At 52.8% G+C, this 27,320-nt stretch overlaps 1 protein-coding gene across 1 annotated transcript in view; it reads left to right on the forward strand.

Moving 5' to 3' along the window:
• The window catches only part of ABAT (4-aminobutyrate aminotransferase), an 84,367-nt gene that overhangs the window by 22,749 nt on the left and 34,298 nt on the right, over nucleotides 1–27,320 (forward strand). Inside the window, exon 2 of the mRNA XM_008141603.3 lies at nucleotides 24,318–24,430. Coding sequence (XP_008139825.2) covers nucleotides 24,361–24,430 — 70 coding nt within the window. The 5' untranslated portion in view covers nucleotides 24,318–24,360. The remainder of the gene's footprint in view (nucleotides 1–24,317; nucleotides 24,431–27,320) is intronic.

The following is a 27,320-nucleotide window of genomic DNA, read 5'->3' on the forward strand; positions in this document are numbered from 1 at the left end:
GGCTGAACTCGGGTGCATCCTAGCCAGGAGTTAGGGATGTTGGCAACCCTAGAGTATGCATCTTTCTGGCTTTGAACAGGATCATCTCAGAACCAGTCATAAAATCACCACCACCCCCATCCCCAGTAGACCATAGCCAGTACGCACGTGCCATAATTAAAATCAGTGGTGGCATTTGTCCCGAGTGGGAGGAGGGTGCTGGAAGCAGCTAGCCTTCCCACATGGATCCCACAAAAGAATGAAACCACTAGTGGGTCCAACAGGAACCTGCTCTGAGGGGCTGCAAACCTGAACTTGATGGGTCCCTCTAACCCACATCCCACCGAGACAAGAGGAGGCACACCAGTGGGGGAACTCATTCATTGTCTGGTTTATTATCAGTACCTGAGGTCCCATGCTGGTACAAAGTTCAGAGTGTGCTGCACACTTTTTAACTCATGCTTATTGGGTCTTATGTATTGATTAATCAGATTGTTTAAAATTAAGTGCTTCAAGTCAAATTCCTTTCTTGGGAGCTTAATTTTTACAGACTCCTGTGACCCACATGTGGTACCAGGATATCTGGCTTCCGTGCGGCGACAGGAGGGGCCAGGTTTTGGATGAACTTTGGTTCAAACTCCAGCTCCTCTGGTAATTAGCTCTAATCTTGGGCACGTTGCCAGATCTACCTGCACCTCGTTTTTCTTGTTGGTAGCCCATCAGAGCACCTACTTCCCAGGGTCATGCAAATACTATACGCTGAGTGGCCAGATTATTATGATCTCTGAGTGCATAATAATCTGGCCACTCGTGTGTGTGTGTGTGTGTGTGTGTGTGTGTGTGTGTGTATTAGAGGCCTGGTGCATGAATTCGTGCATGGGTGGGGTCCGGCCAGCCTGGGCAGGGGGAGGGGACATGGACAGTTGGCCAGCCTGCCTGCTGGTTGAACTCCTGGTCGAGGGGACAATTTGCATATTAGCCTTTTATTATATAGGATATACACTGAGTGGCCAGATTATTATGCGTTCAGAGATCATAATAATCTGGCCACTCAGTGTAGATGGAGTTAAGGACCGGAAATATAGCAGTGCTCACTAAGTGGTTGCCCATATTATTATTTAAGATTTAGACCCATTCCAGGTATATTTCAGCACCAACCAAGCTGCATTCTCCAATAAGCCACACATCTCTACTGAACACTGAAATGTGGTTAGTCCGAACTGAAATGTGCTTTAAACGTAAACTACAATTGGATTTTGAAGACATAGTATGACAAAAAGATTATTAAAATTTTATTAATTCGCTTTTATATTGGTCACATATTGAAAATGATATTTTGGATATACCAGGTTAAATAGAACGTACAGCTAACACTCATCTGTTCCCTTTCTTAACGTGGCCACTAGAAAATTTAAATTGCACACCTAACTCGCATTTATATTTCTTTTTTACAGCACTGGTTGGAAGGTCTGATTTAAGAAGTATGAAGGAATAAGAAATGGGAAAAGCGTGGACTTTGCAGTCAGAATGGTTTGGGGGTTGTCTGGGTAGCATCACTCTCTTATGGTTCTAGGCAAGTCACTTAACCTCTGTGTGCCTCAGCTTTCTCTTCTGTAAAATGGGAGCAAGATTCCCTGCCACAAAAGGGTTCTTTTGAGGCTTAAATGAGATCATACATGGGAAGTGCTCAGCTCAGTTGTAGGCACGAAATTGGTGCTCAGACACAAAAGGTTCTAGCTTTTGTCACATGCGCTAGGAGTGTGCAGTATTCAGAAGTGAGCTGAGCAGATCCTAAAGATGAATTAATATCAGTAACTCTCATTTGTTTGGCAAGACGACTCTGGCATGCTGTTTTCATCTCTAGCGCCACCTTTGACCTTCAGAATGATCCTGGGAGGTATCGTCAGCCCCTTAGAGAGCTGGGGAGACTAAGGCACAGGAGACCTTCCAGGTCTGAGCAGCCCCACTGTGTTCCCTCAGAACTTGTCTGCCTCCAAGGTGTGTTCCGGTTTCTGCTCCGCCCTCTAGTTAGGTAGCATCTGCAGTTGTGTCCTGAACTAAGCAGAAGACCAACACCTAGTGCAGCCCAGCAGCCCCCGACTGCCTGACGGTGCTGAGCTGTGTGTTATCGAGGGAGACAAGCAAGGCATTCCTGGGCCTCTTTTGTTCCCCAGCCGGGAGGGGGGCGGGTGGCGAGCTAGTGCTGACACTTGTGTCAGAGAGGAGGCAGCTCATAAAGTCATGTGCCCTGGACACCTTGGTCCCCACTTATATCTCACCCTGACTCGATACCCCAGTGAGGAGCTGCTGGGGACTACACACTCCTTTGCAGCACACACCTGTGCCCTACACACTCCTTTGCAGCTTCCTTAACTTAATACATTAAACACTTTCTCCTGTCAGTACAGAGGCAAAGCATGGCCTCTTTTTATTGGATGAATGTTATTCTGTATTATGGGTGGACCCAAATGTATTCAGCCAGTTCCTCCTGATGGACATTTAGGTTGCTTTCCATTTGTATCAATGAGACAAACTTCTTCAAGTAGAATTATGCTGAGAAAAAAATGGTCAGTGCATCTAAAATTTTACAGATTTTTGCCTGGCTCAGTGGTTGAGCATCGACCTATGAACCAGGAGGTCACAGTTAGATTCCCAGCCAGGGCACATGCCCGGGTTGTAGCCTCAATCCCCAGTGTGGGGCGTGCAGGAGGCAGCTCATTAATGATTCTCTCTCACCATTGGTGATTCTCTCTTTCCTTCTCCCTTTCTTTCTGAAATCAATAAAAATATGTTTTTAAGAAAAATTTATAGATGTTGATAAATTGCTCTCCAAGATATTTGTATCAATTGGTACCTCCACCAGCAATGTATGAGGTGCCAATTCGCCCACACCGTCAGCGTGGCCATATATTTCATGATGATAAGCGAGTGTGGAGAAAGCAGAGGGAGAGTGGGATGGCAGCTGGAAGACCAGTCAAGAAGCTGGGGCTGCTGTCCAGCTGAGAAGTGCTGGGCTCCTGAACTAGGACAAGAGAGAGAGCGGAGGGGAAGGAGACTAGGGTTAGTGTGGATGTAAAATCCCAGGGCGTGGTAGTAGAAGGTGATGGGAGGAAGGAATTGAGGACAGATCTTGGGTTTCCATCTTGAACAGATGGGTAGACAGGAATTCTTTTTATTGAAATGCTGAACACAAGAAAGGGAATAGGTGTGGTGATGGGAAAATGCTGGTTTGAGCTGAGAACATATGGGGCTTAATATGCAGCATGCCCTGTTGGAGGTATTCACTGGGCCAGGGAGGAAGATTCCGAAGGGGTGGGGGGGGCGGGGAGGGCGGATGAGTGAGAGGTTGGATGGATGGATGGATGGACGGACAGATGGATGACAGACAGAAGTCTAGATTTTACTCCATTTAGAATCATATGAAATTGCTGTCTTTGTTCAAAAATTTATCAAATACTTAATTTTACACAGGCTGCAGCATTGGAGGGGAAAGGGTACTAATGGCTGCAATTTAATTTGACATGCACCAAAAATAGGATTAATGGCCCTGGCCAGTTTGCTCAGTGGTTAGAGTGTCAGCCTGAGGACCGAAGGTTTGCGGGTTTGATTTCTGGTCAAGGGCACATACCTCAGTTGCAGGCTCGATCTCAGACCCTGATTGGGGTGCAAATGGGAGGCAACCAATGGATGTGTCTCTCACATCGATGTTTCTCTCTTTCTCTCTCCCCGCCTTCCTCCTTCCCCTCCACTCTCTCTAAAATACAAACAACAACAAAAATCAATGGGAAAAAATATCCTTGGGTGGGGATTAAAAAATAGAATTAATGGATAAGAATAGATTTGGAGAAAGCAAGCATGGTAAAGAGGTTAACAACAGAGCTAAGTGGTGGATACACACCTATTCACTGTCAAATTCAACTTTGCTCTATGTTGGAAATTTCCATAATCAAATCATGGGGAATGTTTTCCCGTGTCAAACGTTGGCAGTTTCATGTGTTTTCACCTAATATTTACTCCTCATTTGGGCAGGTCCCCACTTTGTAGCATCAACAGATCTGCAGTCTCCTTTGGCCTTTTTCTTCCCCGAGTTGGAGGATGAAGGTCGGCGTTTCTCCCTCCCAGACACAGTTCAGGTTGAACTGCTCTAACGTGCTGATTACTGTGCTGAGTTTGCCGGTAGCTGGCTTGTAATAATTACAGATTTTCTCTGCGATTTGATCCCATTGGTTGCCACAGCAACGGTGTAATAGCTCAACTGAAGCGCTGTCGCTGTGATTTAGACCAACCGGTGTCTCTTGAAGCCTCAGGTCTGGGTGCCCCCACTTCCTGGCTGTTGTCATAGCAACTGATGAGTTGCACATGACTGAAAACTCTGTGTCTGTCCCCCGGTCCCTCCCCCCCCCCCCTGCCCCATTCACCTTCCCCATCTTGTAACCATTCCTACATCCTCTTCTGGGCCCCTGTGGATAGGCATTGACCCCAGCTTGGGCTATAATGAGAGGGGGGGGGTACTGGGGGAAACCGGAGTCACGATTCCCCAATGTCGTCGCCCCCCCCTCCGGCCCCGGGGGGTTCTGGTGGATTATCAGAGCCAGAGCTGCCCCTCGCTCCTGGAGGCCTGAAGAGGAGTGGGCGGCCCTCAGAGCCCCTTCATGGCAGTGGCTGTCACAGGCTGGCTCTGCGGCAGCCGCAGCACCGGGTCCTGGGGAAGCCATTTAGGACTGGAAGCCTTGGATCTCTGCTTTGCGGCTGCAGGAGTTCCCGAGCCCCTTAGAGAAAAACCTAGGAAGCGGCCCCTGGAAGAAGCGGGGCAGGGGGGCAGGGGGGCAGGGGGTGGTGGAGAGGCAGACAGCCTGTTTCCAAGGGTCCCAGATCGGCTCTCCTCGGCTCAAACCCAGCTGAGCTTAAAACACCGCTTTTTAGAAATCCACGTTCTGTTTTCCTCTCTGTTATCTCTTTTTTTTCTGTCTCTTTCTCTTTGTTTCTGTGTGGATTTTTCCTCTCTGTTTCTGTCTGATTTCTCTCTCTCTCTCTCTCTCTCTCTCTCTCTCTCTCTCTCTCTTTCTCTCTCCCCCTCTGCCTCCCCCTCCCCTCCATCCCTCTGCCTCTGGCACTTGCTGGGAACCAGCTGAGCACATCCTTTTCCCAAATCTGCTTTGCTTCCAAGGAGTCCTTTCCTCTCTTGTGCCTGAGCCCATGCTCTGGGGACTGCCAGGAAGCCCGGAGCATCCTCCAGAGGGGGAACTGGGACCCAGCGGCACCTCTTAGGATGGACAGCCCAGCTGTGTCCCTAGGACTCCGCAGGATGGCATAGAGGCGGCGTTTTCAGCAGGCAGAGCCGGGCGTGCTACGGGACCCTGACCACCAGGCTCTGTGAGTGCAGGGGTGCGTGCGTATGTATCTTCGTGTATTTGCATGTATCTGCCGGCATGTGGAGGTGTGTCTCAGTGTGTGTCAGTGACTACTGTCTGATGTTGGGTCTGCACGTGTGTGTGCACGCAAGTGCGCCTGTGTGTGACTTTCAGTCTGAAGGGCACACAATTGTACATGGCAGATTTTTCAAGGATGCTTTGTGGAGCGAGCAGAGCTGAATGAGCCCCTTTAAAGTGGGAACAAAGTAAACAAAGAAGGGTATGGAAATAAAGCTGAGGAATTGCTTTTGTCAGCCATCTGCCTTCTGGCCCCAGGAAATGAAGTAAGGGTCACCTTGAGAAGGCATTTTTGCTCAAGCCCCCAAATAAATCCTTCCTTTCCATTCTAAGGGCTAAAACAACACCCACACACCCCTTCCTCTTTGAAACTCAGGGGTACGGAAGGCTCAGTCAGGGGGTCTCTGATGTGGGGAGCGTGGATTTGTAGTGAGAATCTCTTGCCTGACAACCTGGATGTATTATGCCAAGAGCAGGTGTGAGGAAACTTAGGGATAGCGACTCCCTTGCATCTTTCCCTGCGGTCAATGAGAAGTTCGTTTTGAATTTTTTCATGGAAGCAGCCCATGTCCTAAGGGGCAGCAAGAAAAGGAGCAGGAGCAGAAAACAAAATTTCATTTGCAGAGCAAGACGTGGAAATCCCAGTGACTTGCCGTTTAAGATCCTGCATTTGGTGGCTGAGAGCAGGCAGCCACGTCACCCCTGGAGGGACTCGCCTGCCCCTGAATATCTGGGAGATTTAGCAGCCAGTCACCCTGGGAGAATGCTGACAGTGCTGGGCACACCCTGGGCACCTGGGGGGCGAGGACAGATCTGGGGATGAGCCCAGCCTCGGGGAGCTTCCAGTCCAAGTAGGAACAGCCCCTGACCACTCAGTGTGCCCGCACTGTCAGTCGTTGCTGCCACTTGCAGTTCCTCCAGGATCCACTCTCGTTCCCTGACGCCCTGACCTCTGTCTGCAGTGGTCCTGCCGCTTTGACCCACCTGCCAAAGCTCTGATCATGTCCCCTGTCGCTGCTTCCCGGAAATCTGTAACTTCTGCCCAAGAAGAACTAGTGCTATAAGCCCTCCTCTACCTGTCCAACCAAATACCTTGTACCCTCCAGACCCCGTTCTCCATTTGCCGTAGCTGCAGTTTATTTACAAAGACTTAAAGGGAAATATTGTTTAAAATGAAACACATGCAAAGTGACTGGCCTGGAATCTTAAAATGTCAATGTCATAAAAGACAAAGCGGCCGAGAAATGGTTCGTTCCAGGTTAACAAGAGACGAAAGAGCCGAGCAGACAAATGCAATGTGATGCTGGGGTGGAGCCTGCGTCCAGGGAGCAGCAGCCACGAGGATGTTTTGGGGACAAGTGGGGAACGTGAATATTGACCATGTATTAGATATCAATGATAAATTTCCTGAGCGTGAAACACTTTGCATCTCAGATCATTTGTGCAGAGGTTATATAGGAGAATGTCCTTGTTCTTAGAAGAAACAGGCTAATGGACTTAGGGATGAAATTTAACAATGTCTGTAACTAACTCTCAAGTAATTCAGAAGATAGATGATAAGCTGATAGATGATGGATGGATAGGCAGATAGATAACAGATGTGGCAGAGTATTGACAATTGGTGGCTCTAGGATTATGGTGGTTGCTGAGCTATGCTTGCAGCCTTCCTATAGTTTTAAAATTGTTTTAGTGCTTGCTATGTGCTGGGCACTCTGCCTAGTGGTGTGCATGGATCGCCTCATTTAATCCTCAGAGAGGCCTGGGAATGAGGGAGTTCTATCATACCTATTTCCCAGTTGAGAAAACAGAGACAAAGCCAGATTCAAGCCCAAGACAAAGCCCACATTAATCCCACCATCCCACTGTCCCCCATTATTGTAAAATTACCGAGAATAGCTCAACAGTCTGGTGCTTCTAGAAGAAACATTTCTGTTTTGTATCTGAGTGACTTCAACTCTTTCTGTTGTGTAGAGGTTAAGAGCACTGAATCTAGAGCCAGCGTGGGTTTGTAAACTGACTCAGCTATTTGATAGCTGTGTGTCATTGGGCAAGTCACTTAACCTCTCTGTGCTCCCATTTCCTTTTGTTTCTGTAAGGGAGAATGATACTAGTACCTGCTTCGGAGGGTTGGTCTGAAAATTAAAGGCACTATGAATGTAAAAGGCTTAACACAGGATTTGGCCCAAAGTGATCAGTAAATGCCTGTTGTCGCTGTTGCTGTTGTTATTCTTCTTGCAGTCCCAGCACCCTGTCCATTGATAAATACGGAAGATCTTTCTCTTCTGCACTCAGGACTGGCTTGCTTTCTAGACCTGGCCCCTGGGCCAGTCCGGGCCTCTGGCAGGCCGCCTCTACATGGGTGCTCCGGAGATCTCAGTGCGGGGAGGAGCAGGGAGCCAGGGTGGGAGAGGTCAGAGGTCTCGTTATCCTACCTGCTCCCCAAAGGACTGCCCTCCATAACTTCCCGGTGAGCGGGAGGAAACACACGCCTGTTAGTGGGAGCCCACAAACACAGGAGCTCACCAGAGCCTCCGAGATCCACCCCACAAGGCTGGAACCAGCCTCCTGTATTTTGTTTGTTTTGCATTGTTTTCGCCCCCTTATTCATGACATTCATTATAGCTCCTCTGAGTGATCAAGAAGCAACCCAGACAGGGAGTGTTTACAAATTCCCTCATGGCTCCTTGGTTCTGCCAGCCAGGTGTTCGCTCACCTGAAAAGCCGTCCTGCCCCCCTTCCGAGGGGGTGGAAGGGAAAGGACTGTTGCCATAGCGGCCACAGAACCTAGGCTGCCTCAGTGGGACCTGTGGGCAGAGTGTCCAGGTTCCCGAGTACAGCATAGTGTTGAGCGTTCTCTGAATGCCACATGGCGCTGGGTGCTGGGGGTGTGGAGACGCGATGGTCGCTATCGAGTTATGCTGATGACCCTCATCACAATGTGAGAATGTTTTCTTTCTTTACTTATTTGTCATCTGTCCCTTCCACTGGAGCGGAATGCAGAGACTGCTGTCTGCTTCCACCACCCCGACCCGAGTCCTTACCATTCAGTATGGTGTCTTCAGGCAGCCGGCCATCAGAAATAGCAGTGCCCAAGTACGAATCCATGAATGAATGGACCGATGGATGGATGGATGGATGGATGGATGGATGGATGAATTAATTAAAGCACTTCACAGGCTATAGGGAGAGACATAGATGTGAACAGATTGCAACATTACAGGCGAACTGGAAAAGAATATGTATATAAATTTATGGGTAATGTAGACATGACAAATGTTGACAGTTTAAACAAGGTGGTAAATTAGTCAAGTTCATCTGATGTGTTTGGAGATGTTCATTTAAAAATATATAGATTGTAAGAGAAATATAGATGCGTGGCATCTAACCCTGAGTTGAGAGTCAGGGCGGCTTCCCGGAGGAGGTGGCCAGAAGTGCACTGTGAAAAGGTGCACAACAGTTAAGGGAATATAAACAGAAGGTGGGGGCAGAAATGGGACACTCAACAAACATTACCACACGAACGATGACCTGGAGGCAGGAAAGAGAAAAGTGTGTGCAGGTCAGTGTCAAGAGGGCAGGGAAGGGCAGGAGATACGTGGGGGTGGGGAGGGCGGTGTGCCCAGCCAAGCAGCTGGAATTTATTTCTCAGATACTGGGGAGCCAGAGAATGTTCAAGCGGGAGAGCGACTGGGTCAGCTTTGTTATGTGAAAAAACGAAATTGTTTTCATTTAAAGCCCTCGACTGTGCCTGCAACTCTCACCTTTTTGCCTGGGGGATGGCAGGCTTTTTTGTACCGGCCTCAGGGAGTGTCACTTCAGATATTTGCCTTTTTTTACTCAGCAAGTTTGTTTTTCCCTAAAATGGTCAAAAGTCATGAAATGGAGGACTTTTCTCAAAGGAAAGGAAGGGAGGAACGCCTGCTGAGAGTGGAGGAACCAGGGAGGTGTGGGCGCCAACCAGGATAGATTTCATCACCATTTATTTACTCCGTTATTTGTCTCTGGGAGGACAAAGCATTCAGAAAGCAACTGATGTTTTGCATTTGACTGACACGCAGTAGTCACGAGCACTCTGTGATGGGCTCTCCTCCCCGGTTCACGGCCCAGCTCTTTCCTTGGTGCCCTGTTTTGTCCTCGGGGCCCCACTCCTTTCGCTAAACAAGCTAAACAAGGCACTGTCAGCTGCACGTTCATGCTCCAGCCATCTGCCCTCAGAGTCCCATGGGAAGACACGGCCAACCATTGTCTGGTGGATGGTTACATTTTATATTTCGGGAAATAACACGTCGCCAGATGGGGAAGTAGGGCTGGACATGAGGATCTTTGGAATCCACACACGCGTGCCTTCCAGGAGGCCTGGCAGTTTGGCCGGGGTCACGTGATTGATGGCCATTATGGCCACATCCAAAGCAAGAATGAGACTGGTTGAAATTGTGATTTTTGTTTTGTTTTGTTTTTTTTTTAATTTCTTTATTGATTAAGGTGTCACATATTTGTCCTCATCCCCCCATTCCCATCCCACCCCTCTCCCCACGCATGCCCCAATCCCCTGTTGAACTTAACCGTTGGATAGGCTTATATGCATGCATACAGGTCCTTTGGTTGAACTCTCCCCCTCCCCCCACCCTCCCCATACCCTCCCCTATCCTCCCTCTGAGGCCCGATAGTCCGATCAATGCCTCCTTGCTTCTGGTTCTGTTCTTGTTCCTCAGACAATGTTGTTCATCATTTCCCCTAGATGAGCGAGATCAAATGTCACTAGATATATACTAATAAGCACTGAATGTGAGACGAGCAATAATAGTTATGCTGACAGGCAAATGAATCAGTCTGTGGCGAGCTTCCCCCTGGACCACCAGTTCTTTTGAGACCCAATTTCAATGTCCAGTAGTTCCTTATGTGTACATGTCAGCACTGACCCCCCAGCTCTGGATGGTGGACAAATGGCGGTAACGGAGGTCCGACTCCCTCTGGTTTGGTCTCGGCCGAACCCAGGGGCACGGCGTCACCCGGACTAAGGGGCACTTGGCCTCACCCATACCCAAGGGGCGCGTGGTCTCACCCGGGCCTGGGACCCAGCCTCACCCGGATGGATCCAGGGGCACACGGCCTCACCCGGACCCAGGATCTGGCTTCACCCGTACCCAGGGACGCTTGGCCTCTCCCAGACCCAGGGGCACGTGGCCTCGCCCGGGCCTAGGTGCACGAGGCCTCACCCGGATCCAGGGACACATGGTCTCACCCGGACCCAGGGACGCTTAGCCTCTCCCAGACCCAGGGGCCCGTGGCCTCACCCGGGCCTAGGTGCACGAGGCCTCATCCGGATCCAGGGACACATGGTCACACCCGGACCCAGGGACGCTTGGCCTCTCCCAGACCCAGGGCCACTTGGGCTCACCTGGGCCTAGTTGCACGAGGCCTCACCCGGATCCAGGGACGCATGGTCTCACCCGGACCCAGGGATGCTTGGCCTCTCCCAGACCCAGGGCCACTTGGGCTCACCTGGGCCTAGGTGCACGAGGCCTCATCCGGATCCAGGGACGCATGGTCTCACCCGGACCCAGGGACGCTTGGCCTCTCCCAGACCCAGGGCCACTTGGGCTCACCCGGGCCTAGGTGTACGAGGCCTCACCCGGATCCAGGGACGCATGGTCTCACCCGGACCCAGGGATGCTTGGCCTCTCCCAGACCCAGGGCCACTTGGTCTCACCTGGGCCTAGGTGCACGAGGCCTCATCCGGATCCAGGGACGCATGGTCTCACCCGGACCCAGGGACGCTTGGCCTCTCCCAGACCCAGGGCCACTTGGGCTCACCCGGGCCTAGGTGCACAAGGCCTCATCCGGATCCAGGGACGCATGGTCTCACCCGGACCCAGGGACGCTTGGCCTCTCCCAGACCCAGGGCCACTTGGGCTCACCCGGGCCTAGGTGCACGAGGCCTCACCCGGATCCAGGGACGCATGGTCTCCCCCGGACCCAGGGACGCTTGGCCTCTCCCAGACCCAGGGCCACTTGGGCTCACCCGGGCCTAGGTGCACGAGGCCTCACCCGGATCCAGGGACGCATGGTCTCACCCGGACCCAGGGACGCTTGGCCTCTCCCAGACCCAGGGCCACTTGGGCTCACCCGGGCCTAGGTGCACGAGGCCTCACCCGGATCCAGGGACGCATGGTCTCACCCGGACCCAGGGACGCTTGGCCTCTCCCAGACCCAGGGCCACTTGGGCTCACCCGGGCCTAGGTGCACGAGGCCTCACCCGGATCCAGGGACGCATGGTCTCACCCGGACCCAGGGACGCTTGGCCTCTCCCAGACCCAGGGCCACTTGGGCTCACCCGGGCCTAGGTGCACGAGGCCTCACCCGGATCCAGGGACGCATGGTCTCACCCGGACCCAGGGACGCTTGGCCTCTCCCAGACCCAGGGCCACTTGGGCTCACCCGGGCCTAGGTGCACGAGGCCTCATCCGGATCCAGGGACGCATGGTCTCACCCGGACCCAGGGACGCTTGGCCTCTCCCAGACCCAGGGCCACTTGGGCTCACCCGGGCCTAGGTGCACGAGGCCTCACCCGGATCCAGGGACACAAGGTCTCACCCGGACCCAGGGACGCTTGGCCTCTCCCAGACCCAGGGCCACTTGGGCTCACCCGGGCCTAGGTGCACGAGGCCTCACCCGGATCCAGGGACGCATGGACTCACCCGGACCCAGGGACGCTTGGCCTCTCCCAGACCCAGGGCCACTTGGGCTCACCCGGGCCTAGGTGCACGAGGCCTCACCTGGATCCAGAGACGCATGGTCTCACCCGGACCCAGGGACGCTTGGCCTCTCCCAGACCCAGGGCCACTTGGGCTCACCCGGGCCTAGGTGCACGAGGCCTCACCCGGATCCAGGGACGCATGGTCTCACCCGGACCCAGGGACGCTTGGCCTCTCCCAGACCCAGGGCCACTTGGGCTCACTCGGGCCTAGGTGCACGAGGCCTCCCCCGGATCCAGGGACGCATGGTCTCACCCGGACCCAGGGACGCTTGGCCTCTCCCAGACCCAGGGCCACTTGGGCTCACCCGGGCCTAGGTGCACGAGGCCTCACCCGGATCCAGGGACGCATGGTCTCACCCGGACCCAGGGACGCTTGGCCTCTCCCAGACCCAGGGCCACTTGGGCTCACCCGGGCCTAGGTGCACGAGGCCTCACCCGGATCCAGGGACGCATGGTCTCACCCGGACCCAGGGACGCTTGGCCTCTCCCAGACCCAGGGCCACTTGGGCTCACCCGGGCCTAGGTGCACGAGGCCTCACCCGGATCCAGGGACGCATGGTCTCACCCGGACCCAGGGACACTTGGCCTCTCCCAGACCCAGGGCCACTTGGGCTCACCCGGGCCTAGGTGCACGAGGCCTCACCCGGATCCAGGGACGCATGGTCTCACCCGGACCCAGGGACGCTTGGCCTCTCCCAGACCCAGGGCCACTTGGGCTCACCCGGGCCTAGGTGCACGAGGCCTCACCCGGATCCAGGGACGCATGGTCTCACCCGGACCCAGTGACGCTTGGCCTCTCCCAGACCCAGGGCCACTTGGGCTCACCCGGGCCTAGGTGCACGAGGCCTCATCCGGATCCAGGGACACATGGTCTCACCTGGACCCAGGGATGTGTGGCGTCTCCCAGACCCAGGGGCACGTGACCTCTCCCAGACCCAAGGGCACGTGTCCTCACCCGGGCCTAGGTGCGCGAGGCCTCAACTGGATCTATGGACACCTGGCCTCACTCGGACCCAGGGGAGCGCGGCCTCCCCCAGACCCAGGGGCGCTTGGCACCTCCGCAAGAGTCCCGCCTCTCCCCGCAGGCATCTGGGTCTCCCACGGGTCCCCAGAAGCTGGATTTCAGGGTGATGGAGAGCTAATCTCCCCTAGGTTTGGAACAAAAGCCCCTTTCCCCCGTCACCAACCAGACCCACGCCCCTCCACACCTCATCCCCTCCGATTTCGCTGGTTTCCTCTTCCCTCTTAGCTATAAATCTACCATTCAGCCATCTCTCCTGTAGTTCTGGATGGTAGAGGCTCTGTCCTCCATTCGTGCCCCTGAAATTGCTGTGCGCGGTGGAGTTCACAGTTCCTTTGTTTAACTTAGCCGCCTTCTTGATTCTCCTCTGTCAAAATGGCTTAAAGGGCTTGAATGTAAGATGAGAACTCCTAAGAATCCTCCAAATCGGTGTTGGCGGCCTCCGGGGCCTCGAGGATCTCACTGCGCAGTTCGGCCAGGTCGGTGGCGCGGATGCGCACCTCCTGCAGAAAGATGGTCTCTTCCTTTACAGAGAGCTGCTGCGCCGAGTCCGCGGCCGCCGCCACAGCAGCTGCTGCGGCGCCCACGAGCCCATGGCCCCGGCTGCGGTGCTGACTGAGAGGAGCAGCCGCCCGGTCTGGGGAGACGCGAGCAGCAGTCGCCACCCTCACTAGTCCATGTTCCAGTTGTATTTCCGAAACTGCCACGCGAGGCAACACATCAGCCTTCACCTCCGCCGTCATCTTTTTCGAATTCCCCAATTTGTTCTTCTTAATCCCTTGAATTCAGTCAACTCTACTGAGGTCTAGTGGCGCCGGGAGGTGCACGGAGAGGGCGCCCGGGCCTCCGTCCGGTGTGCGGGGCGCGCGGCCCGCGGAACCAGGCGCGCGGGGGCCTCGCGGCGGGGATGTGCGCTGGTCGGCCGCCGGGCTCCGGGCGCCACTGCCGCGGCGGCGTCCCCAGCGCCCCGGGCCGGGCGGCCTGCGGGGGCGGCGCAGTTGCGAAACTGAGTGAGTATCTACAGTTAAGTCTTGATTGTTGTTGGTGTCACTAGGAGGAATTGTCCTCCAGGCCCCTTGGCCGTGAGGACCCTCTTTGTCTATATAGGAAGAGTTGCTGTGCAGGAGACATGAGGCTCCTGTGTCTGTGTCCCTCTGTATTCCTTGCAAACACCTCTGAGAGAAACGCGCCCTGGAGTTTCGCCCGCTGCCTGGAACTGGGTTTCAATGTAGTTGGAATTGGGTCTCAGCGCAGTCTGGCGCCTTTGTCTCCTTCCCAGCAGGGCCATTCAGTGGCGCAGGCAACAGTCCGTCCTCTGCGCGCCCTCCCGTGCGCGCCTCTGGAGCCGCCGCTCCTCTGTGCCTCTGCCCCACAGGCCAAATTCATTCCCCCAGCATGCGCCTGGCTTCCCAGGGTTTCGCCCGGAACTGGGGTTCAGTGCAGTCGGAACTGGGGTTCAGCACGGTCCGGAGCCCTTGTCTCCTTCCCGCTAGGGCAGTTCAGTGGCGCAGGCAACAGTCCGTCCTTTGCGCCCCTTCCCGTGCGCGCCTCTGGAGCTCTGCCTTCCGCCGCTCCTCTGTGCCTGCGCCCCACAGCCCAGATTCATTCCCCCAGCCTGCGCCTGGCTTCCCAGGGTTTCGCCCGGAACGGGGTTCAGTGCAGTCGGAGCCGGCGCTCAGCGCAATCCGGAGCCTTTATCTCCTTCCTGCCAGTGAACGCCGGCCAGGCCGTCAGCCGCCCCTTCCTCTCCGGCTCCATCCTCCCCGCAGGCGCGCGTGCTCGTGTCTCCGCCCGTTTCTCCATACCTCAGGCTTTTACAGCTCCCCCGACTATCCCCGTGGCCTTCTCCTTCCCCCCAGCTGTGGGCATTTCAGTCCGCCAGTTTTCCTGTGGTTCTGGACGATGTCCGTTCTGACTCTAGTTGTATTTTTGAAATTGTTGTGCCCGGCTGCGGGTTAGGTGTTTAACCTATGGCGCCATCTTGAAATTGTGATTTTTGGAAGCAATTAATCGGGGTGCTTTTTCGTTGCTGTATCTTCGGATCTCCCCTTTGCTGGCTCTCCAGCACCAAAATGTTTAAAGGATTGGCTAGCAGGATTAGGAGGCAAGAACAGACAGGCAAACTCTTTTCCGCAGATTAATGTTAAACACCCAGCGAGCCCTGTCTTAAGCACCGTGGAGCTACAAAGATGCCAGTTCTCTGTACCTCCCATTGGGTGGGACAGGGCTCCTCGTGGGATTAGGGCGCCTGCACCCTGGAGGGGACAGTGAGGACAAGCGTTCGGGTGTAGGAGACGTGCCAAGTGTGGGCAGAGACTGGCACTGCTCCGTTAGGGCAGTCACAGGCCACCTTGAATGAGTGTGTGGTCGGGAGACGAGGCTCTTTAGGAAGACTGCATACTGTGATCTCTGTTGGTTTGAAGTTCTTTGTTCCCAGAAGAGACATGGGCTGGTCTGAGTCGTCTGATGAGGTTTCTGGGTAAGGACCAAAGCCACCAAACTGTTACTGTGCCAAGATGTTGGTCTTCAAGCCCAGACCACCCTCGTTCTAACTTAACTCCACTGTCTCCAGCTGTGTGTCCTTGTGCAAGTGGCAAAACCTCTCTGAGCCTATCCCCTCACTTGAAAAATGGGAATAGAAACATTTGCCTTCCAGCATTAGATGAGTGTGTTAAGCCTTGACACAGTAGGCATTCATTCATTAAATTGTAGCAGATCCTTATATACACGCCTAAATGAAAGATCCTCTGAATTGTTGGAAAGATACTTCTGAGAGACGGTACGAATACTATCAGGCACACCCCCTAACTCTGATCACCAACACGATATTTCCAAGTCGCCCCTGTGCAGACCTTGAAGGAAATAAAGAGCTGATGTGCTGTGTGCTGTGGTATTTGCATACTTAGCAGTTCCCGGAGTTCTTAAAATGGGTTTTTCTCTGAACAGGAAATGCATCCCATCCAATCGAGTTGACCTTAGTTGTCGGGTTGTTGGCCCACGGGACACAGGTTCCAGAGAACAGAGCAGGACTTGGCCTTGTGCATCTCGGGGTTCGGGGCTCAGCACAGGTGCTCCGTAAAGATTTGTGGGCCTGAACAAACCGATTTTAAAGGCCAGACCTTCTGTGGCTTTGGCCTGGGGTAGCGTCCTTCTCAAACCAAACTCTGTTCTTTCACTCCTCCTCTCTTGTAGGGCCGGAAGTCCCGTTAGCTCATCTGTTCGAGGACGATTCTTTCTGAATCTTTCCTACCCCAGAACAAAGGCTCCTGTCTCCCATTCAAACATTGGAAGCCTTGTATATTCTTTTCCCCTTCACTTTGCTTGCTCACAGGCTGGGGGCCACCGCCTTCTGGGGACACTGTAGTCATGCTGTCTGCACCCATAGTTTAAGTTCGCCTCCCTCTTCCTGATGGAGCCTGGGAGGACAGGCAGGGAGGCGGGGTGAACTGGGGCCCGGATGCCCGAGGGTGGGCCAGGAGGGAGCAGACCAGATCCTCTCAGGGAACCTGGGCCATCGCACATGCCAATAGCTTTTCCCAGCCCTTACGCTGTAGAAGATTTGCCTTCCCCTCAAGGGAGAGGGTTCTCTGGAAACTGAGACTTGGCCTGCGAGGAGCCATCTTTCTCTGTCCTGTGTACGTCCTTCAGTTGGCCCTAACCAAGCTGAGTGCTGCATGACCTCATGGGTAGGCTTCATTCTTCCCATTTGACAGATGAGGAAACTGAGGCCCTGATGAGTTGAACAACTTACCCAGAGTCATCAAGCTAGTATATAGCACAGTAGGACCCAATTGCTGGCTCAGATGACTTTCTAAACAGCACCTCTGTCTTCCTTAGTCAACACTTGCCTGTTTCCAAGAATAGTTTTCCTCTCCCCTCATACAAGTCTCTGATGATTGTATGATGCCCCAAGAGGCAGATTATAGGAAATTAGGAATGCAAGGAGGGATGGCTGGGGCCGAGCTGCAGAGATAGGCAGGGGAGGCGGCGGGAGCTAGGGAGGCGGAGGGAAGCCAGGTCTGAGATAAAGCCTCTGTCCCAGCACCATCCATCACAGCCCCATGAATGGGGCCCTGTTAGCCATCGCAAAGGCCCAGGGTTCCAGCTTTATTGGTTGCCATGGTGACCCCTGGCCTTGGCAACTTTTGTTATCGTGTATTATTGAGTGTGCAGAAAAGCCAACGGCTGGAACTGCAGACTGGAAAGGAATGTCCCCAACCCCTGCCAGCACTTTTGTCTCTGCCCTGAGAGCAGATGGGAGAATGAGAGAGAGCATCCTTGGAGTCCCAGAGAGGCTTGGTGGGTCCGTATCTAGCCAGTGGTGCATGCAAAGATTTCATGTTCCCAGGGCAGCATAGTGGAGAGATGAGTCAGACACCATCTTCTTAGGGCGTTTGTGGAGAGTTTACTATTTATCCAGTGATTGGTTGAAGCCAGGCGCTGCTCTGGGGCTGGGGATAATAGCAGGGGCCCAAGTCTCTGCCAGCCCCTGAGGCAGGTTCAAGTGGTATTATCCCCATTTTACAGACGAGGAAGCTGAGGCACAGAGAGGTTACTTAACGTGTGCAGGATCACACAGCAGGTGAAGGAGGGTGGTTTCACAGGCAACACCCTGCACATCATGTCCTCAAATGGCTACCATGGCTTCTTCCTCCCCGTAACTTTCAAAGCGACAACCCTCCCTTTCCAGGGCCATGGGGGCTGTGCAGAGCTGGGTCAAGTGCAGGGTCCACCATCCACCTCTTATGATGGTAGTTGTCAACCTCGCCGTAGGAGCTTCCCCTGTGCCCAGAACACATCCGTGAGGTCGGGGGTAGCTGTTCTGGGTGGGGCCCTGCCATGGGTGCAGAGCTGCTGGGAGAAATCGCTGGCTTTGGAGCTCTGAGGCCTCGGAAAAGCCCATTAACTTCTTGTCATACAAGAGCTTGTCATACAAGGCAAACTCTTCAACGACGGAAGTTACATGTGAAAGGTACATGGCGCGTAGTAAGTGAGCAAAACATAGCGGCCGGTCCCTTTCCGACTTCTATTCTCCCTCCAGAGCAGGCTGTAAGGGTGCATTTATATATTTCTGTTTTCCCTTTCACCTGAATCCTCTCGCCCTATTGATTTAAACCCTGCATTAGCCCATCCTATTCCGCACTCCAAATGCAGGAGGCAGATAAGAGGGAGCAGAGAGAACTAATTAGCATTTTAATTAAAGGGAGAGGGCTGGGGGGAGGTGGGCCCACCGGAGGACTCTCTCTGTGGTTGGACCAGGGTGTTCCATTTGTTTTGACCGAGACCTACAGTAAGAAACAGCACCGAATGCCTGAAACAGAAACTACCCTCACTTGCCATGCACTCTGATGGCTCCTATTCTATTTCAGTTATTGAGTGAATTAAAGTTCTCCTGCAGTTCTGATTATGCCGAGGAAAAGAGTCTGTTGGATGCTAGCCTGCCATTCACAGCTGTCTAATACCCGACAGGCTCCTGTTCCAGCAAAAGCGAGGACCAGGCTGAGTCCAGAGCCTTGGGCGGCTGACTGTACCCAGCTTTTAATGTGATAACCTGCTTGGATTTTATTGCAGTCTTTTCCCACTCACCTTTGTTAGTAGCAAATGAAACTCTGAGGGAGGGGAGGTTGAATAGTGACTAGAAAAGATTCTTGGAAATACACTTTATTTAAATTTCAAGAGCAAATTGATTTTAAAGAAATATGGTAAGTAAATACATGATGTATGTCAGTTACGACTGTGAGAAGTCACGTGCTGTGTAATGAGCCGTAAAGAACCCAGGGGGAGACGTAGGGTTTCCGAGACCAGGAGCGCCAGCACCCAGCCAGTTTCCATTCTGATTTTGGGAGTGCCCCCAAAAGCACCCCTACCCGGGATCCCCTCTTTTCTCAGATGTGCAATCCAAGGTCCGGAAGATTGCAAAGGGAGTGGTGGGTGATCTCCCGCCACTTTGGGGGTAGGAGTAGCGCGCCCAGGGTACCCAATGACTTCAGGTTGGGGGAGGGGAATATTGTTAAGTTGATTTAACACAAATTTCAGACTGGCTCACACATTACAAATTTTCTAAAATATGTTTTTATTGATTTTTAGATAGAAAGGGAAAGGGGGAGAGAGATAGAAACATCGATGTGAGAGAGAGAGAGAGAGAGAGAGAGAGAGAGAGACAGACAGAGAGAGAGAGACAACTATCGGCTGCCTCCTGCACGCCCCCAACTGGAGGTTGAGTCTGAAACCCAGGCATGTGCCCTGACCAGGACTTGAACCAGCAACCTCTTGGTGTGTGAGACACCTCTCAATCCACTGAGCCACACCAGCCAGGCCGAGCTCACACATTTTAATATGAATCCTCAGATCCACCTTCAAAGGCCAGTGGTGCTGTGCCCATTTCACAGCTCAGACGTGGTGAGTTTACTTGCCACACACATTGACTCTGGGAATTGTGCTGAGCTCAGAAAAACCCAACCCCATTGTCCCGGGGTTTTCTAAGTGAGATTGGAGTGTTTCAGGCAAGAGAGTGATGTGTGAATTGTTCTTTAAAAAGGTCGGGGACCCAATAGAAAACGGATGGAAAGAGAGCAAGAGAGGAAGCCGAGGGGCCACCGACACATCATTGCCCTCGTCCAGGCGAGAGGCGGTGGCAGCCTGCGCCAGTGCTGTGAGGGACCTGCCCCCACGCACGGGGGCCGCAGGAACCCGGGCACCCACCTCGCATGCTCCGGCAGCTCTGCCTTCCCTTGTGGCCAGCTTGTATCTGAGGGGCTGCAGAGCACGTCCCCAGGGAGAGTCTGCTGCATGCTGGGCCCCTTTCCTCAGCGACCCCAGAACCTGCCCCTTAGCTTCCCTTCCACCACTCTACCACTTCACGCCCGGATCCTTGACCATTCCACGTCCTCTCACCTCCGAGCCTTTGCTCAGGCCTTACCCCCTTTCTTCTGTGCCTTATTCGCGTCGTAACTCCCGCCAGGATGAATCTCTGTGTGTTCCCAGGGCACCTTGCTCATACCAGCAGATAGTCGTGATTCCATTATTCTGTTCTGCCTGATACAGAATTAGCTGTTGACAGTGAACTGGAAAATGTTTATGTACTGGACATATCTTCCCAGGTAATTTTAACCTTTTGCACTCGGATGTCAAGTGTGACTCGACATGGTTAGCATTAGAATAAAGGAATCGAGAAAAAAAGCAAGCGAGTGCAAAGGGTTAAGAATTCATTGGCATGATGGGTACAGCTGCCTAGTATATTAATTTCTCCTATTCTCTCCCCTAACTCCTCTGCCACTAAATTATGAGCTTTGGAAAGAGAGCGTTTTACTAGTATTCATCCCCATTTCTCCTGCGTCTAAATAATGTAGTGCCTCGCCTGTAACTGGAGCTAATTAATCTTGTTGGTTGAATTAATGGGCCAGAGGAAGTGAACAAATGGCATGAACTCTTCTGATGGTTGGGAATGTGTGGTGCTGAGAATTCATGTCTGATGGAGGTCAGGTTCTGTTATAAGGTCAATTTCACCTGCGGGCCACCAACGTGTCACCGAGAGATATGTCACAAAGTGACGTTTCGTAATTGAAAGGGTGTGGTGTGACGCCCCCTTTTGCAGAGCATTCAAGTTCAAGTACTCTGAGATTCTCGAATTTTTAAAAACCCGGTTAATGAAAATGGAACTGTGTGGAGTCAAGTGCTCCTGTTTGAGACAAGTGGTTTTAAATGAGAGCCAGCAAACTGCGCTTTCTATATAGTTACAGTGCTGCTGCATTAACAGGCTTGCCTTGAGTTGAATATTCTGGAATAGATTTAAAAAATCCCTTGAGTTTTCAAGGAAAGCATATGGTTTCCAAGCCCTGCCTTTCTCAGTAATATTTCCCTCTGGTAAAGGGCAATACAATCTTTTTAAGAACAAAATCATTTGTATTCATCAAGCTTCATACCCATTACCGTTAGGTGTTTTGTTATTTGCCGAATTAATTGATGCGCTATAATGAATGGTCTTTGGGGTCACACAGTCCCAGGCAATTTTCTGACCTGACCCAGGCCAATACCCTAACCCTTCCAACTTCCGTCTCCTCGTATCTGAAATGCCTGGGTGCTTGAGCGGATTGAGGGGGATACGGTGCCCTGCGGAATCTCACCCAGCAACCGCACACCACAGCCACTTCCACCTGGAGCAGTGGTCGGCAAACTGCGGCTCGTGAGCCACATGCGGCTCGAGAGCCACGGTTTGCCGCTCTGTTGACTAATGAGTTTGCTGACCACTGACCTGGAGGAACCCCCGGCCCCCCAGAGAGAGGAAGGTGTGCTGGCCCTGAAGTCTTTGTCCTCGGCTGCCCTGCGGGGCCTTTCTCCATCTGCAGTGCTGAGCGGAAGAGGCACTGTTATTCCCAATGCGCTCCCAGGATTTGGGGCTGTCAGTCTGATACCCTAACCGTGCTATTAGCTAGGTCGCTGTTTGTAAGCGACAGAAATCCACTGAAGGTGATGCAAGCAAGCCCCAGAGGAGGGAGGGTGCTTTCTGAACGTTCTTACCAAGGCACTGTCAGGGTGGGAACACTGTTCCCTGGCTCCTGATGTTTCCTTCCACGTGGAGGGGCGTCTGTGAGCCGAACACTCCTGACTCTCCCCGCCCTCATCCGCTCTCCCCCAGGGAAAGGGAGGCTCAGGTTCACTCACTAGTTCAGGAATGAATGATGCAGCGAATGCCAAGCTGGGTTGCAGGCTTGACATGGAACCAACCAGTCCCCTAGCTCCAGGACCCACTTCCTTTCTCTGGCGCTGCTTCTCTCTGCATATTCTTCTCCATCCAAAGACCCTGTTGGGAAGCTGGCTCCTCTCAGCGGGTTGAGGGGAGCTGACCCACAGCTAACTGGACTGTGGCTCAGCCCCATCCAGTTCACCTGGTTCAGAGGGTCCCACAGAACAGACATGGCTGTCTGTTCTGCACCCCTGTTGACAGAGGGGGTGGGATGTGAGAGTGGGGAGGCATGGCGTGCTGCACCCTCCCCCCCGGGCAGCCTCCGTTGCCTCATCTGTGAGATCAGGTTAATGATGGCAGCCACCTCCCAGGCTCTGAGGATGAAATGGGACGGTATCTGCAGCACCAGCCTGCACAGAGAATTTCTCAAGACATGATCATGGTCACAGGACAAGGGCTGCAACCATCTAACTGACCCCTGCACCCAGTGCCCAGTGGAGGACCCGCACATAGTGGGTGCACCATGAATATTCACAGAATGAGTGAATATCCTCAAGTCAATGCCTACCACCTCCCTCCTTCATTCACTCTCTGCTTCTAATAATACAGCCCGATACCTCGTTAGCCGTGAGGGCCCTGGGTTGGGGGTGCTGCCACCATTATCCAGAGCTCAGTGCCAGACTCCCACCGGTGCTGCCAAGCCCACGTGCACGCGGCTTTCTGAAACCAACCTATCACCCTTCCTTGTTCCGTTCTGCACGGCGGGATCTTTCTGGATCTGTGTCCGTCGCCTTTAGTTGATGCTTCCTCCGAGCTGTCATCGAGGTGGTGCTCAGTGGAGTACTTTGTTGCAGAAGGAGTGGATGGACATCCAGGCAGTGTTTGGATTCAGTGTAGTGATGAAGTCTGCTGACTCTGTGGCCAAACAGATCTGAGTTCTGTCTTCAGAGACACCACTTAACTTGGTGCCTCAGTCTCCTCATCTGTAAAAAGCGGACACTTAGCGTTGTCGTGGGTGCAGATGAGGGGGATACGGTGACAGATGATGACAGATATTAGTAGTCCTGTATGCAAAGCGCTTAGCACCGCGTGTGATACACAGAAAGGGTTTGGGAAGCAGCGTCCACAAGTAGCAGTGAGAAGTGAGCGCTTCAGTCATTGTTCTGAGATACCGCACAATACAATTGAAAACACAGGTTCCGGATAACAAAGCAGGCATTCAGCAAGAAGACTCACGAACAGAAAGATGCACAGAGAGCGTGTTTGAATGGTGGCTCGGAGGGAGTGTAGGGGGAGGGGGAGGAAGAGGTGATAAAAGGAAACAAGCAAACAATAGGGGCTTGTTCCCAGCCCATGATGCAAAAGGCAACCAGCAAAGCTAAGCTCAGGTATTTGGGGGCAGGATGCGGGAGCAGTCTGGAGGGATCAGCGCCCCCACCCCACCCCCGCCCTGTGAAGTGGGAGCTGAGAACGCTGACTCCTGGTGCTGGGTAGGCTAACCCTCCAGTTTGCCCGGATGGGCCCAGGTTCAAATTGGAAAATCCCACATCCCGGGAATGGCCCACCGGCTGCTCCCCTGGTCCACAGGGTTCCCACGCAGCCCAACGCCCTATAGTCTGCGTGGGAACAAGGCAGAGGGAGCACCCGGCCTCCCACACCGACGTCTGTTCTGAGGTTTCCTCCGTCTTGGTCCTTCCATCGTGCAGAGCACAGACTTGTGGGCTGCCCCAGGTGCTCGCCTGCAGCGGCATCTCAAGCCAACTCTACCCCCTCTCCGTTTTTCCACCTAGAAAATGGGGTGATCATCCCACCTGGTGTTAAAAATGAAAGGGCCTTTCAAAGTGGGAGGCAGACAAGCATGTATTTGAAATCAATAAGAACAGCTATTCGGGACACACCCACGGGTTCGGGAAGGAGTGCAATAGTGTTCTGATTCGGAGACCAAGGCAATGGGCATTTATGAGGGGCACGGGGACAATTGCGTCAGTAGAAGGAAGGCAGTTCTGTTGGCGAAGAATGTTTTTAAGTTTCATTGTGGTAGTCATATCTGCTTTCTTGGTATCTTTGCAAGCAGTTTTCTCAGGAAACAGGGTTGCTTCTGTCTCCATCCAAAGGTTATTGCATCCCGTTCTAACATTCCAAGAGTTGAGGCATGAGGCATGCAAGGCAGTTTCTCTTCAAGGCAGCTCCGGCTCCATTTTAAAGTGGCTCCATTTATTTTATTTTATTTTTTATTTTTTGACACTGGGATATGGTCAAGGCCAAATGAAAATGATTTACCGTGTGTATTCCGTCTGAAGCAGAGGGTTTCAATGTGTATTCCGTCTGAAAGCAGAGGGTGTGGTGTCAGGGGCACCTTCCACACTCTGAGGGACATGGAGGGGGTGGGCTACGGGGCCGGAGGGGGCGTGGTCTTCGCTGGCCTAATTCTGCTCCTGGTTCTTTCAGGGGGAGCGTGTGAGGGCGGCCTCTGTTCCCGAAGGAGGGGATCATGGCCTCCATGCTGCTCACCCGGCGGCTGGCCTGCAGCTTCCAGCACAACTGCCGTCTGCTCGTGCCCGGTAAGCTTGCGGGGGGGGGGGGGGGGCGGTAGCAGAAGGCATGATCAAGCCTAGGGATTCTGAGTGGGAGAGTCCTTGGGGACAAAGGCACTGGCCAGCCAGTGCTTCCGGGGCTGTCCCATCACCCCCATAAAACGGTCCCCATCACCCTCTAGCCTTCCCCCATCTCTGCTACCAGGCAGTCAGCTCTGCAGTGGGCAGGGAGCTGATCCTCCCACTTGCTCAGAGGTGGTGGCCCCAGCAGCTAGAAGGGCCCAGCCTGTTCCCACAGGGACCATCAGGCAAAACACAGCTCCAGCTGCTGCCAAGAAACAAAGAAGGTAACAAACGTCCTTGTAATTGATGTAAAGGCTAGCTGTGCTCCACTGGCACTGGACAGGAGGCCGCCGCCTGGAATGTCCCACCCCCACTTCCCTCTCCCTCACCTCCCACTCCCCACACCCACCCCCTGCTCACCTGCCCTCCGGCTCTCGGAGGCTCCCCTTTCTCTGCGCCTCATTGAGTTCAGGCACCTTAGCCAAGTGAGCTTCATCAGCCAACACCCTGCTTTGCATGATCTCAAGAGGCCTCCCTCCCAGTGGTCCCAGGAGGGCAGCAGGAGTGAACCCCATTTCACAAGTGAGAAAACTGCGGCTCAGAGAAGCAGAGTCACTTGCCCAAGGTCACACAGCCACATGATCCATGCGGCTCTGAGAGGGAGAGGCTAGCAGTAACCTCCCTTCGCACACTGTGTCTCCAGGCGGTCCCCAGTTCTCTGGGAGCCCCATACTTGTCATTTGCCTTCTGGAGGCAAATGGCTGGCGTGTCCTTGGTTTGCATGTTTGTATCCTGGGTGAGACGATGTTCGCTCCCCTCCCGGGAATATTAGCATGCTCTCTACTCTGGGATAATTTTAGGTGAAGTTACAGAGAAGTTACAAAGATAGTGCAGAGAGAGCCCATACGTCCCTCACCCAGTTCCCTGCTCGTTAACATCTTACATCACAAGGATGCTCTTGCCCTAGCCAGTTTGGCTCAGTGGATAGGGCGTCGGCTCGTGGACCAAAGGGTCCCAGGTTCGGTTCCTGTCAAGGGCATGTGCCTAGGTGGCAGGCTCGATCCCAGGCGTTGGTCGGGCACGTGCGGGAGGCAACCAATCTATGTGTCTCTCTCACATGTATGTTTCTTTCTCGGTCTCTCCCCCTCCCTTCCACTCTCTCTAAAAACCAATGGGAAAATATCCTCAGGTGAGGATTAACAAAAAGTAAATAAAAATAAATAAATAAATACAAACCAAGGATGCTCTTGTCCCAACTAAGAACCTGACCTTGGTACATCACTACTAATCGAACCCCAGGCTTCTCTGGATTTCACCGGTTTTCCCCTCGATTCCCCCATGGTCCCAGGATCCAGTCCAAGTTTCCACATTGCACGTGGTCACATCTCCCCATCTCCTTGCTCTGTGACAGTTGTGCAGTCTTTTCTTGTTATTCTCCACTTTGGTAGCCTTAGTAGGTTTGGGGGATTTGTTTTGTTTTATTTCATCATAAGAGAAGCATGTAAATGCTTACCCATTATTATGTTAAAAATAAAATGAAACCAGAATAATCCAGGTCTAGTTTGCACCAAGTAGGAGGGAAAGTCGTGGGCATGGAAGATTCATTCGTTCCATAACTAATACTGTGGAGCCACCTCCTAGGTCGGAGCGCTGTGCTGATTGTTGAAGATACATCAGAGGAAAGAGAGCCGCTGGGGTGCTCCAGCCTGATGGTACACATGGCTCAGCCTTTGAAGGTCATTCTCGGCATCTGAGCCTTCCTCTGGAAGAATCAAGGAAAGAGCAATGGATTAAGACTCATTAAGATTCAGTAGCCGCTGCTGGCTTCATCCACCACCAATTAGCCAAGAGAGCCTAAGCAATGGGCAGAACTCCAAGCCTCAGTTTTCCCATCAGGAAAGTGGGGAGGACAATGATAATCCTGCCTGCTTCACAAGTTACTTGTATCTAAAGAAATGGCTCCTGTGAAAGCACTTCAAATTGATATTTACAGTAAGGTGGGGAGTGTCCTAACTCCCATTTTACAAGCATAAACATGGAGACACGATGCAAAAAAATAGAAGGGGCTAAATCAGAGTTACTCAGCTCTGCCGTTTCTCGACTGGAGTTGAATCTTTGGCACACTTATGCCAGATTCAGAAACTCAATGAATTTTTTTTTTGGCCTATCAATTTGGCATATCTATTATGATTGATAGATGATGGATGGATGGATGGATAGATAGGTAGATAGATAGATAGATAGATAGATAGACTGGAAGAGTCCTTGGAGACAAAGGCACTGGCCAGCCTTTAGGTTTGTTGATTTTGTGTGTGTTTTAGAGTTTTTAAATAATAAAATACAGTGTTGGCAAAGTTACCATAATATGTGCACTATCATACACTACTTATGGGCAAGTAACAATAGGAAAATGGTTTTTTAAAATTATAGGAATAATAGCTTATCCTTAACCATTTGGTCCTTGCCATGACTCTATCAAACAGAGGAAAGTGAGGCTCAGAGAAATGAAGTGACTTGCCCAGAGCTAGCAAGGGGCTGATCCAGAACTCACACCCTTCACCGCTGTGTTAGCTACCTGTTGCCACATAACAAATACCCCCAAACTTAGCTAGTTAAAAGAATATGTTTATTGTCTCACTGTGTTTGTGGACCTGGGATCCATGGGGCTCACCGGGATCCTCTGACTCCAGGTGGCTCATGAGGGGGCGGCTGAGCTATTAGCTGAGGCTGGTCTCCTCCGAGGTCACAGTCAGAGCTGTAGGTCCCCTTCCAAGCTCACTCGTGAGACTGCTAGGGATTCAGGGCTGCGTAGACCTCTTCCTAGAGCAGAGCACTCAAGTCGGAAGCCACAGCC

The sequence above is a fragment of the Eptesicus fuscus genome, chromosome 4 (genome assembly GCF_027574615.1).
Source record: "Eptesicus fuscus isolate TK198812 chromosome 4, DD_ASM_mEF_20220401, whole genome shotgun sequence".
Taxonomy (NCBI): domain Eukaryota; kingdom Metazoa; phylum Chordata; class Mammalia; order Chiroptera; family Vespertilionidae; genus Eptesicus; species Eptesicus fuscus.